Here is a 14,437-nt window from a genome sequence, read left to right as displayed (position 1 = left end):
AAATAATTCTCCTAATCAGCATTATTTCTTTCTCTACAGCCAACTCAGAGGAGTAGACTTTTGTCATGCGCCGCCGTTCAACGTCATATTTTTCTGCATTGATTATAACTACTAATCCTATTCAACAAATTACTACTACGCGTTTCATTTTACTAAAAAAATTATTCGTTTGCTTTTAGCTAATTTCTGAAGTTCACTCAATTTTAATTTTACAGGAATAGTTACAATAATTATTTTATCAAAATGCATGAAATTCGGCATATGAAAAACATTTTCGAAATGAAGAATATTATTCACAAATTATCTAAAAACATCTCCGTGGTTATATTAATGTTTCTTTGAGTTTTTGCTATAGTGATGTATTTTGTTAAAATCAGTGAAGTAAAAACATGGGTATAGTGATGTATTTTGTTAATATCAGTGAAGTAAAAACATGGTTATAGTGATGTGTTTCAGGATTAGAGTGGTGTTTCTATGATATTTTGCTATTGTGATGTATTTTGTTAACACCAGTGAAGAAAAAACATGGTTATAGTGATGTGTTCCAGGGTTATAGTGATGTTTCTTTGATTTTTTGTTATATTGATATATTTTGTTAACATAGTGAAGTAAAATCATGGTTATAGTGATGTGTTCCACGGTTAGAAACATCCAAAAATCACAGCGTATTCTCCTTCAATGGCCTAACCAAATTAAGTAGTTCCGTGTTGATTCTGTTTAATCAGGCATATATTCTGTCCATCTATGCTACAGTGGCCTTAAAAATGTCAAAGAAAGGATGAATTAAAAGACCTTAAACTTTGTATTGCTTCAACACATTACTAATCTCCATCCTTATCTATATATCCAACTGCTGATGATCATAAACATCCAAACCCTCATGATGCAGACTCCCAAAGCTTCATCCTTCAGATCAATTTTGCAGTGTTTATGTGTGTTGCTCCGTTTCAGCATCAAATCAGTTTCCTCCATCGATACAAGGTGACAATCTGACCTCGTCGTCTCAACTTGAACTCGATTCATTTCCCCCCAACAGCCTCTTCACCTTACGCTTCTACACACCTGAATCCAGTCAATCCACAGGCAACCTGTACATAGCAATTGTGTTCGAGTCCGCTCATGTTACACACAAAGGGTTCACGCTGCTCAGGCATCACGGAATTCGCAAAAAATCGAACGATTGCAGCTCAGATTCGTGCACGGAGACCGCTCCGATCGTCATCCCCTCCCCCGATTCCAATCCGTGGAAGAGAGGGGAGAGGAAAAGGAGTGTGAATAGAAGCCCCATTTTTTCTGAAATTCGAGTTGGAAATTTGAAGGAGACGGTTGGAGTTGAATTTAGTTTCCAAAAATGCCCTTTTTAATTACTTTTTACTTAAAACATGTAAAAATAGCTAAGCCATAGGATTAATTTGGAGTATTAAGATGTGTGGATGAGATTTGTTCTCTAGTTATACACTTAATATTAGTTATACTTTGATTATCTCCCTATATATATATATATATATATATATATATATATATATATATAGGACTGTGATCAATACCAAACCACTCCTAAACCTTAAACGCCGAACAACATCATTATATGATAACCTGGAATTCATTATAATGAACTAATAGCAAACTTATAATGAACTTCAGATTTCTAAACTATGCATGATGATGTCATTGTTTTTAAATCTCAGAATTCCCTATAATGAACTACAAATAAAGTTGTAATGAACTCCGCGTTATTATATAATGATGTGTTTGGCGTTTAGTGTTTTAAACTAGTTTGGTATATAATACAACCCTATATATATATATATAGTCTCATTATTCACAAATCCAGCCTTAAAGACCGAACTAGAGACCAAATTTGGGCCCTTAGATCTTAAATTTGATGGATTAGATGAAATGTTGTAGTGTTAATTTTCGCAGTTCATTACGTACACAAATTACTTCAACACGAGGGTATTTACGTCATTTTGTATTGGGGGTAAAAAATTTAGGGTTAAACACATCCAAACAATTTACTCTAATTCACATTCACGCCTCTTCTTCTTCCCAGAATCTCCAAATCGAGAGCTGATTCATCTCATATTCAAATCTCCAAATCGAGTTGCCGAATTTGATGACAACAGTCGCTGAATTCAACAACTACATCAGCGAATTCATTTCCATCTTCAAATCTCCAAATCAAGTTGGTGAGTTCGACAACTACAGTTGCCGAGTTCAACAACTACAAAAGCGAATTCATCTCCATCTTTAAATCTCCAAATCGAGTTTCATGAGTTCGACAACTACAGCAGCGAATTCAAATCCGACACATTCAAAAATGGTTGAAACACGCAACTCGTCAAACGAAGGTTAAGGACGCCGATTAATTTGGTTTATGATTTTATTCAGTTAGTTCATGAAGCAGAGCGGAGGAAGGTCAACGTAGGCGTCGAATATACTCGTAGGCCGGTGGCTAAATCACATGAAGGTTAAGTACTGCAAGCCAATAAGGTAAAAATGAAGTTATGACCTAGTCATAATGAAATAGTAAATTCATACGATGAAGTTAACTGTGTTGTATGCATATTTGTGAAAAAATAACAATTGAATGAACTAAATAACCTACGTGATAAAGTAATAACATCATGAAATGAAGAATATAAACTGACCTGCTTTGTATGCATATTTTGCTAGAAATTACATTGAATGAACAAACTAACCTACTTGATGAAGTAACAATCTCATGAAATGAAGTAATATAAATTCACTGTTTTGTATGCATATTTTGCTAAGAAATTACATTGAATGAACTAAATAACTTAATTGGTGAAGTAATAACCTCATGGAATGAAGTAATATAAACTGACCTGTTTTGTATGCATATTTTAATGTGAAGTATGTTTGTAATGAACTAAAGAACCTAAATGATGAAGTTACAAACTATTTTAATGAGGTAATATAAACTATGTTTCAAATGCTGAATTGTTGTAATGTGTTTCTTGTATATAGGTGAACAAAATGTTAGGGAAAATCCTCTAACTCACAGCTGAATGAGAAATCAAATCGGGGGAGGGGATGAAGAGTTTCTAGAGATGTAGTTGAGGCACTATTGGTGAGGACATTTGTGCAGTCGCTGAATGGGCTATCCCCATGACTAACAAATGGGCGATGGCCAGAATCATGGCTCATCCCATTGAGATGCGTTGGTGTGTCATTTATGGATGATTTATTGTATTGGAAAAGTTTGTGTTTTTCTTTTTTGTAATTGAGAGTTTGTATTTGGTTATGGGATTTATATAGTGAGCATGGTGTGGTTTACCAATTTTCTCCTACTATGGAAATAGTTGGCTATTTTGGAAAAAATTCAAACGATTTTAGTTCACGCACATTAATAAATTACTGGAATGAAGTAATAAACTAGTGGAATGAAGTAATAAACTACGACAATGAAGTATTGAACATACAAGAATGATTAATAGGCATGTTCAGTCTTAGCATACGAATACATCATAATAAAGAATAAATACTTCATTAATAAAACACTTCATACAGTCTATTTGATTTAATGTTTGCCAAAAATTTAAATAAATTCAAATTCAAAGTATAGTGAAGTAATAAACAACTGGAATGAAGTAAATAACTACATGAATGAAGTACGAAACCTACTGGAATGAATAATTTACTATAAGGAAATAAGCTCTTCTTCTTCTTCTTCTTCTTCTTCTTCTTCTTCTTCTTGTCGCAATTCCTTGAATCAAGCCGAACAACCTCGCCACATTTGACACAATTACAGTCAGGCTTGGACATATTCTTTATTTCTTTCTCAAGTCGTGAAACTTTCTGACTACCTCAACCCTTGGCGCTATTTGAATAAAGTAATAGAACAGAAAATGAAGTAATAACCTAGTCAAATGAAGTAATAACCCAGGTGAATGAAGTAATAATCTAACTGAATTAAGTTATAGCCTAGGTGTTTGAAGTAATATATAAATCTAAATAATGAGGATTTCCAGACTTTCTTCTCTACTCAGAAAAGCCTCAAATCAATCGCAACGACTGAAGAAGGTGACGCTGCTCTGCAGCTTTTTCCTCTTCTCAGCCACTGACGGCAACTCGTCCAGCATCCCCTCCAGCCCATTCTCATAACCTCATCAATTATCTTCTTATGTACCACCTTCCCTATGCTGAACAACAAGTGCAACACCATGTTATCTACCATCCTCTTCAAAATGTAAATGAAGTAAGAAACTACATGATTGAAGTACAGAAGTAAGGGAATGAAGAACATAATTATCCGAATGAAGTAAATTTGTAACAGAACTACTTGAACTAAATAGAACAACCAGCCTCAACATCGGTTTTCCTCTTTAAATGTTGTTCAATATTAGCCTGTAATACTGCATTGGGTACCATATTTAGTTCATTTCAGAGATTTTAGTTCATTTTTGAGATCTATTGATTATTGATAAGTGTGTGACAAATGGAAAATATATCAAAGTAAGACTAAGAAAAATATTATAAAAAAGAAAAAATAAGCCAATATAAAAACACTTCAGTCTATTCTCTTTAAGCTTGAAAAAAATTTTAACAAATTCAAATTCAAAATGTAAATGAAGTAAGAAACTACAGGACTGAAGTACAGAAGTAAGAGAATGAAGAACAGAAATATCCGAATGAAGTAATAAAACAACCAGCTTCAACATTGATTTCTCCACTTTTTCTTGTTCTTCTCCTCCTATATCTTGTCACAATTTCTTGAATCATGCCGACCAACCTCGCCACATTTTCCACATTTCCGACCAGGCTTGGACATTTCTCTCATTTCATTTTCAAGCCGGGAAAGACGTCGACCGGAACCTTTGGTTTTGACGACATCTGGCGGATGAACATCTATTTTACTAGGGACATGTGATCCATAAAACTTCTCAATCATTAGTCTCTTTTCACTAATTTACAACACATTTCCCTCTCCAAGTACTTCTTTTCTCCCTTCAGCCATAATTTGTCTAAATGCTCGAATTTTATCACCATCTCCTTCAATAAGCCATGCAATATCATAAAAATCTCCATGCATATCCCTATACTCCTGATTCATCTCATCCACAACAATAAATATTTCAATATCATCATCAAACCCACAATGCACAGCCTTGACAAATTTAGACTTCAACCAACGTCCTCCATGTAACTCATTAGGGATTAATTTCATTTTTTTGTTTCTCAAGACCCAAAAAATGTGACTGCATACAAGCCCAATCCTCCCAAACATCATACAACTACATGCATATGAATCAAAGGATGTGGAGTATGACACAATCCAGTTCTTCGAGAACTTGTCGTTGACTACATAAATCTCATTCTCACCAATGATTGACACTGTCACCATAGTGACATTGTCAACTGCTTCCTCAATCTCACTTTGAATTAGTTTGAAACCACTATCACTATATATTGTCGAAGCATGCTTCTCGAGGGCTGAATTTGTTTTCAAAGTTGGAATTGTGTTAAAATCCAAGTATTCTAGCCTATTGTTGTTGCTCCTTTGGCCATCCAATGCAATGTTGTAATTCATAAGAAATTCAACAAGATTAGAACGAGACTTGGAGTACCTCTTGAAGAATATGGTCTGAGAATCAGATATTGATGTGGTCTTTATTAGTGAACTCATTGGAAAATCCCTAAAGAATGCAGGCACCTGCAGTTCATTAGTTAACAAATATGTTTCAGAATAATAACAGAAATACTTCAGCGTATAGAAAATATGTTTCCAAAGAAGGATACATACCCAAAATGTTCGTGAGGCAAACATCGAGGAAAACCACTCATTGTCCTTAAGCCCATATTTTTCCATTACTTTATTCCATTCTTTATTAAATTCTTCAGGCTCTATCAACTCAGACCACACACAATTGTTTAACTTCTTTTTCTTTTTCAAGTCTTCATTGCCAAGTAGATTCTTTGGTAACTTTTCCACAACCTTAAACATGATGTGCCACATGCACCATCGATGTCTTGTATCAACAAGGACTCTTTCCACAACGACCTTCATTCCCAAATCCTGATCAGTAATGATCAATTTTTGTGCAGAACCCATACATTTGATAAAACGTTCAAACAACCATGAGAAGGAATCAGCATTTTCTTTAGATAATATGCCTGCGCTAAATGCTACAGGTCTCCCATGGTTGTCTTTTCCAGTGATCGGTGCAAATATCATGCAGTACCTGTATTACATCAATTCATCAAAAATGAGGTTATAAATAGTTCATTCTGTAAGGTATATACTTCAGACATTAAGAGTTTTACTACATCCCAGTAAGAATTCTAAATACTTCTGCACTCACATCATTCCAGTGGACTATTAATTCATTATTGACTATTACTAGTACATTCTGTTGAGTTATTGAAAGAAACATGTGAAAACCTATTGGAATGAACTAAAATCCTATTTGAATTAAGTAATGACACATTTGAATGAAGTAATAAACCTATTGGAATAAAGTAAAAATATGTTCATTTCCAATTTATTACGTAATGGATGGAATGAAGTAATATACTTACTTGAATGAAGTATAAACGTACTAGAATGAAGTAAAAATATATTCATTTTAAATTTATTTTGTACTGGATTGAAGTAATAGACCTATTGGAATGAAGTAAACACCTACTAAAATGAAGTAATACCTACTGGAAATAAGTTCTTCAGTGGTATTTTTCAATTTATTAGTACAATATGTTATACGTCAATATTAATAGTCATTTGGTTCTTTTCATTACTAATATTATTCATTCATTATATATTACTTCATTTAACCAAGCTATTACTTAATGCAGATAGTTCCATCACTTCATCTATTAGTTTGTAATTTATTACTTCATTTATATATTTTCTGACAATATAACGATACATTTATTTGTTTGTAATTTGTTACTTCATTCCAGTAGTTTTGAAACTTCATTTCAGTGGTTAATTACTTCATTACATGTGGTTATAACTTCATCAAGTACGTTATTAAGTTCATTACAAATATAATTTTTCGCAAACTATGCATTCAACACGATTCAATTCATATTACTTCTTTACTTGATGTTATTACTCCATCAAGTGCGTTATTTAGTTCTTAAAATTATAATTCTGAACAAACTATGCATATAATACAATTATGTTCATATCACTTCATTATTTGAGGTTATAACTTCATCAAGTACGTTATTTAGTTCATTACAATATTAATTCTTCGCAAACTATACATACAACGCACTTCTCCAATTGTTCTTCTCCAGTCCCCAAAATTCCTTCAATCTACAGCGACGATTTCCATCAGAAATCCTTCAAAATCAAACCGGATGATGATAAATTGTTCTTGAAGCTTCTCTAGCTCGAATCAAGCAATATATGCATTTCTTTTTTGAAGAATTCTCCCAAGTAGTATTTTTATTTTGCACTGAAGGGGTTGGCAGCGGAAGCGTGCGTTCAATATCCGATCACATGAATTTGATCTATTTAGCAGATTATTTAGACAAATTCTATTCGCGCAATTTTCACATGTATCATGCTCATAACTTGAATTAAAACATTCTTTAGCATATAAAATCCCTAAAACATGCTCACTACGGAATTAGCCAATTTACCTCGTTGATTCAATCAAGAATCGATAATGGCTCGCTCCGTCTCCACGTGAAGATCTTCAATACAAGACCTCAGATCTTCTGACTGGTGTCCCGGACTATACGCCGATATTTGTGTGGGCAAATCTCACCAACGTATTAGGACTTGAATAACGAAGACAGAACTCAGCTCACAGAGGAAGGCAATTTTCGATTTCTCTCTCTCAAAGGAGTGGACGAAAATTTATGAGTGGAAAAGGTGTGTTTTCTGTCTCCTTTATTCTCCTATTTATATAAGTCACATATTGGGCCCAGTCAGGGATCAAAGGAAGAATTTGGATCAGGCCTCACCCAATTAGCTTTTTACTAATTAAATTGAACCCACAATTTAATATAAGCTTATATTGGAATATTACAAGCAGCCACTACAGAAGTAATATTGCACTGCCTTTCCAAATCCGAAATTACAAGTATTCCGGGTTTCCTTTATTCGCGTTCAATTTATTTCTCGTGCTTAAGATAGAAACATCCATTAATTAATTATTGTCTGCTATGGACTTAATTAATTAACATATTTTATTCTCCAAGAGTGGACTTAGCAAGAAACTCTTATTTATTATTCATAGAGTAATTAAACTCCAACTAGCTAGGTTCCGAATAATAAAACCTTGTTTCGAGCTCCTCTTGTGGATGTTATCAAACGAGACTCTCCTCGCGCACGTTTCAACATAATAGCAATTCTAGCACCTCTAGATAATGATCACCACTACCCAATATACCTGGATCGTTGGGTTACGAAAAACCCGTACCTTTGGTAAGTCAAAGTAGTGGATACTTAATATCGTATGCTCAATGCTAACGTACATTGATTAAGAAATTAATTATCAAGACCTCGTCTTTCAATAGATAGCATAAAGACTCGTCTTGCTGTTAGATCCATTCAGTGCTATACCACACCAACGTCATCTTATTTCAATAAGGCTTAGAAATAATCGGACTGGCATTGCAACCTTTCGCGATAGGTAGTCTAGGCCTATCTAGGTTGTGAATTTCTTATTTTTCTTTGTTTATAACTGACCGTGTTACCTTAAATTGGACGACGCCCACAACCGGTCTACTAAAACAAAGACTTAGACTTTGTTACGTTTGCTTATACATTTAAATATGCAGTAAACAACCATTAAATGTAAAACATAACAACATTATGACAAAAATAATCTGTTGCATTTGTTGGAAAATAACCATTAGAGTTTTACAGTATGCAATCACTCGAAAGGTGATTTCTAGTATACAAAACCCTAACAATCTCCCACTTATACTCAAAACATCTTTCGAGTATACAAAATGGTAGTGTACACGTCTAAATTTCTCCCACTTATACTGAAAGCGAGTTGAGGTCTTGAATAAGTTGAACTCCCATCCCTTCAACGTGGCAGTCGAACAGTTTCACCGCCAAAGCCTTTGTAAAAGGATCTTCCAGGTTGTTCTCTCACGCAATCTTGACCACTTTTATGTATCCTCTCTGCACTATATCTCTAATGATATGATACTTCCGCTCTATGTGTTTGCTCGCTTTGTGAGCTCTTGGTTCTTTCGAGTTTGCCACAGCACCAGAATTGTTACAATAAATGGTGATGCTCTTGGGCAGATTCGAAACCACACCTAAATCCATAAGGAAGTTCTTGAACCATACAGCCTCTTTTGCAGCCTCCGAAGCAGCTACATACTCGGCTTCCACGGTCGAGTCCGCGATGCATTTCTGCTTCACACTCTTCTAAATTACGGCTCCACCTCCTAAGGTGAACACATATCCTGAAGTAGATTTTCTCGAGTCCTGATCAGCTTGAAAGTCTGAGTCAGTATATCCCAAAGGACAGAGCTCGGCTGCATTGTAAACTAGAGCATAGTCCTTAGTCCGTTTAAGGTACTTGAGTATGTTCTTTACGGCAGTCCAATGTCCTTGGCCCGGATTCGACTGATATCTTGCCACCATGCCAACAACAAAGCAAATATCAGGTCTAGTACAAAGCATAGCATACATGAGACTTCCAACTGCCGAAGCATATGGAATCCTTCTAATTTCCTGTATCTCAGACGGCGTTTTAGGGCACATCTCTTGAGATAAATGGATGCCATGTCTAAAAGGTAAGAAACCTTTCTTGGCATCCTGCATGCTAAAATGACTAAGTACTGTTTCGATGTAAGATTCTTGAGATAAGCACAACATCTTCTTCTCTCGATTCCGAAGAACCTTGATCCCGAGGATGTGTCCCGCGTCTCCCATATCCTTCATCTCGAACTGGTTTGATAACCATGTTCGAACTAATGACAACATCTTTTTATTGTTTCCAATTAGAAGAATGTCATCTACATATAAAACTAAGAACACTACATTCCCCTTATCAACTTTCTTATACACGCAGCTTTCACTTGGGCACTTTTCGAATCGAAACTTGCAAACAGTTTGATCGAAACATTGGTTCCACGATCTAGATGCTTGCTTGAGGCCATAAATGGCCTTCTTAAGCTTCCAAACCATGTGTTCTTTGCCCTTTATGGCATATCCTTCGGGTTGTTCCATGTAGATGGTCTCCTCAAGACTGCCGTTTAGAAATGCAGTCTTAACGTCCATCTGCCGTACATCCCAATCCATATAAGCTGCAATAGACAACAGTATCCGGATCGATTTGAGCATGGCCACTGGGGAGAAGGTCTCATCATAATCGATGTCTTCCTTTTGGGTATACTCATTGGCCACTAGTCTTGCTTTGAAGACTTTAACTCGTCCATCGGGTCCACGTTTACGTTTATATATCCACTTGCTCCCAATGGCAGTACAGCCTTCGGGTAGGACGGACAAATCGTAGACGTCTTTGTTTATCATAGATTGTAGTTTTGAATCCATTGCTTTCACCCATTCGCAATGATCGACATATGTCTGCGCCTCCGTAAAGTTCCAGGGATCTAATACATTGCTGTCCGAGGAGTGATCCATAGATTCTCCCAAACCAATGTATCTGTCGGGCTCTTGCGAGACCCTCCCACTGCGGCGCGGCACTAGAATATTTTGAGTAGAAGTTGAAGTTTCGGGAATTGTTTGTACACTTGGTACCTGTTCTTGGTTAATGGAACTTGTGACAGAAGTTAGCTCATCAAGAGCCACTTCACTGTTGGGTTTATGATTCATTACATAGTCTTCCTCTAAGAATGTCGCGTGAGTACTCACAATGACTTTCTTGTCTCGGAGGCTAAAGAATCCATAGCCTTTCGTCCCTCTAGGGTACCCTATAAACAAACATAACTCCGTCCTTGATCCTAGATTAGTTGGATCCTTTTCCAATACATGAGTCGGGCAACCCCAAACCTTGAGATGTGCTAGATTGGGCTTACGCCCAGTCCACAACTCATATGGAGTTTTAGGTACGGATTTTGATGGTAAATTGTCTAAAATGTGACTTGCAGAAAGTAATGCATGTCCCCAAAATGAAATAGGTAACCGTGCAAAACTCATCATCGAACAGACCATGTTTAACAAGATCCTATTCCTTCTTTCAGCCACGCCGTTCTGCTGGGGCGTGCCCGGCGCAGTCAGTTGGGATTCAATTCCCGACTCCGATAAGTAGTCCAAAAATTCGGCACTGAGGTATTCGCCTCCACGATCAGATCGTAGGCATTTGATATTCTTTCCATGATACTTCTCCACAAGAGTCTTAAAGTCTTTAAACTTGTCAAAAGACTCTGACTTGTGACGCATCAAATAGACATATCCAATTTTCGAGAAGTCATCAATAAATGTGATGAAGTATCGAAAACCACCTCTTGCCTCAGTAGACATTGGTCCACATACATCGGAATGAACGAGCTCAAGTACTTCCTTGGCCCTATTGCCCTTAGCCTTAAAAGACCTCTTGGTCATCTTGCCTTCTAAGCATGACTCACACTTATGAAAAGGTTCATCCTCTAGACCTTTGATAAGGTCTTGTTGAACAAGAGAATGGATCCCCCTTTCATTGGCATGACCAAGTCTAAGGTGCCACAAGTACGTTTCATTCATTGAACTTGAAGGTTCCTTTAGTTTCTTTAAAATTTTCGATGTTGTATTGAGTTCTGATTTGCGATTATTAAACTGTGTAGAAGTGATTGTGTACAGATTGTTTTCCATGATACCACGACAGATATAAGAACCATCTTTCTTAATAACGCAGTTGTCATTAAAAGAAATCGAATATCCATCATAAACCAATTTAGAAACTAAAATTAAATTTCTTCTAAAAGAAGGTATCAACAAAACCTTCTTCAAAATCAAAAATCTATCACTACTAAAACGCAAATAAATGTCTCCCACTGCAACGTCTGCCACTTTGGTAGCGTCGCCCAGCTAGACTTCGATCTCGCGATCATGTAGCCGTCTTGTCACCTGCATTAAGTCAGGATCAAAACAAATATGATCAGTGGCTCCTGTGTCAATAACCCAAGTACAGATTGATGTCGAAGTCAAACAAGACTCGACTACTAGAGCTTGGTGCATACCTGTAGCCTTGCCCCGTTTAGGACAGTCTGGCTTCCAATGCCCCTTCTCTCCACACTTGAAACACTTCCCCGTGGGCTTCTTGTTAGCCCTCTTCTTCTTCTTTCCCTTAGCTATCTTGGCCGGTCCTGAGTTCGGTGCCTGCCTTTTTCCTTTGCTAGGCTTTAAGCCAGAGGAACGAGGCGCCGAAATCATCATGGCCGCCTTAGCCTGGACCATAAGGTCCTCTGCCGACTGAAGTTCAGTCAACAGCTCTGCCAAGGTGTAATTCCTTTTGTTCATCTCGAAGTTGAGCTTGAACTGTTGGAAGCTAGGGGGAAGACTTTGAAGGATGATAGTCACCTGGGACTCGGGATCGATGGTCCCTCCCAAGACCTCAATTTTGTTGAGGTGGCCCATCATCTCGAGGACGTGATCCCTCACAGATGAGCCTTCCTTCATTGTCTTTGACATGATACTCCGAAAGGCTTGAGATTTAGCCGTTCGATTCTGAGTACCAAAAAGATTTTTGAGATTCTGCATAATCTTGGCGGCTGTTTCCATGGCTGAATGCTGATGCATGAGTACCAAAGACATAGAAGCCAACATGTAGCACTTAGCCATCTCATTCGCCTTATGCCACCGTCTGTGTGCATCTCTGACTCCTGCCGCAGCGTTAGCCGGCGGCACTGGAGGTCGCGGGGTGGTGAGCATAAAGATGTACTCATCTGCTGTGAGAACGATGTCCAGATTTTGTTTCCATTCTATGTAATTTTCTCGAGTTTATGTTCTTTGAGACTTGCGGAAAGATGATTAAACGACATATTGACGATTTGATATGCACTGCAAAACAGAGTATTTTACTATTGTCATAAACTTATGTAAGAAGTTTGATTAGATTAACCATATAACTTTTCAAAATCTTACAACTGTAAAATTAAAATTTTGTACCCTCCAGAGGAAGTCAATACGCATTAAAATCTTACAACTTTACTGGTCACAACACCGACGAATAGTCCAGAGACCACAGAGTGACATGACCGCCTAATTTTGCCTAAGCAAGACCATCTCTTTAGCATTACAGAGTCTCATTTCTACAATACACTCACATAACAATGCTCATGTGCTGCTAACAAGATCAAGCTATCTCATAAATCCTGTGTGAACTTCTGAATCTCGCAGTTTCTTAGGATTATTGTCCCCACAGAGCAGGTGACGATAATATTGGAAACTACATTCTAGTTCATACTATTTATATTTGAGAAGTCCGCCCTCATGAACTTGCTATTTTCTTAGGATTATAGTCCCCACAGAGCAGGTGGCGATAATATTAGAAAAAGGCTTCATAAATTGAAGACCAATTGATGGAGACCATATACAAACGATGAGTTCGTAATTAGAGCTTAGATATTTTGGGTTATGGTTTTACTTTAATTATCGTTAGCCTTGAGGCAGTTTAAGGCTTAATTAAATTCTGTTGGTATTTAATCTACTGGATAATTAAATCTTTAGATTAATGTTGTTATCTTCCTGTAGGAAATTGTTGCTAAAGAATTTTATTCTTATTCATGTCTACTATAAGGTATATCTAAAATAAACAAATTATTTAATCCTTCATAAGACATGAAAAATAAATTCAAATTATTTCCTTGTTCAAGATTAGGAAGAGATATTTTATTATTTAATGTATTCATACATATCTATCCTTATTAGGATCTTAGATATATAAATTATAGGAAACTATTAAATTATTCTCATCTATATCATCTAGGAATAAAATAATCATTATTTATTTCCATAGATATAGATAATAATAAAAATATTCCTTAAATCTAGATAAATATTAGGAAACTATTAAATTATTCTCATCTATATCATCTAGGAATAAAATAATATTATTTATTTCCATAGATATAGATAATAATAAAAATATTCCTAAATCTAGACAAATCTTCCAAAAAGATTTTATTTCCATTAAATAATAATATTTTAATGATATCTTTTAATAAAATAATCAAATAATCATTAAAATAATCCTTCATCGTTATCTCATCGCACGAGGTTCGCACGAACGATGAACGATGAAAATCCGACGAGTTCGTCGTCGGATCACGACACATGAAGCGTCTCGGCCAGCAGCGCACGAGTGCGCACATGCTCTCGGCTGCCTGGCTAGACCAACGGCGTGTCGGTGTCTCGGCAGCTCTCAGCCAGCGAGAAGCGCACAGGCGCCTCAGCTCTCGGCTAGCCGCTAAGTCCGTCTCGGTGTCGTGGCTCGTCGGGTCCCACGACTCTTGGCCAGCAGCGCGCACGACTGCGGCGCTGCTCTCGGCCAGTTGC

General features: G+C 36.6%; 1 protein-coding gene across 1 annotated transcript; it reads right to left on the bottom strand.

Moving 5' to 3' along the window:
- Window positions 1–4,933: 4,933 nt before the first annotated feature.
- On the bottom strand, window positions 4,934–6,331 carry LOC121779076 (protein FAR1-RELATED SEQUENCE 5-like). The gene is made up of 3 exons (XM_042176420.1): window positions 6,327–6,331; window positions 5,768–6,206; window positions 4,934–5,677 (listed from the first exon to the last, which is right to left on the bottom strand). The coding sequence occupies exons 1-3, from the start codon at window positions 6,329–6,331 to the stop codon at window positions 4,934–4,936; spliced, it is 1,188 nt and encodes a 395-aa protein (XP_042032354.1).
- Window positions 6,332–14,437: the final 8,106 nt, after the last annotated feature.

This window comes from Salvia splendens, chromosome 19, assembly GCF_004379255.2.
Source record: "Salvia splendens isolate huo1 chromosome 19, SspV2, whole genome shotgun sequence".
NCBI classification, from domain to species: domain Eukaryota; kingdom Viridiplantae; phylum Streptophyta; class Magnoliopsida; order Lamiales; family Lamiaceae; genus Salvia; species Salvia splendens.
The sequence above is the reverse complement of the archived record's forward strand: the minus strand, read 5'-3'. Positions and strand labels throughout refer to the sequence as shown.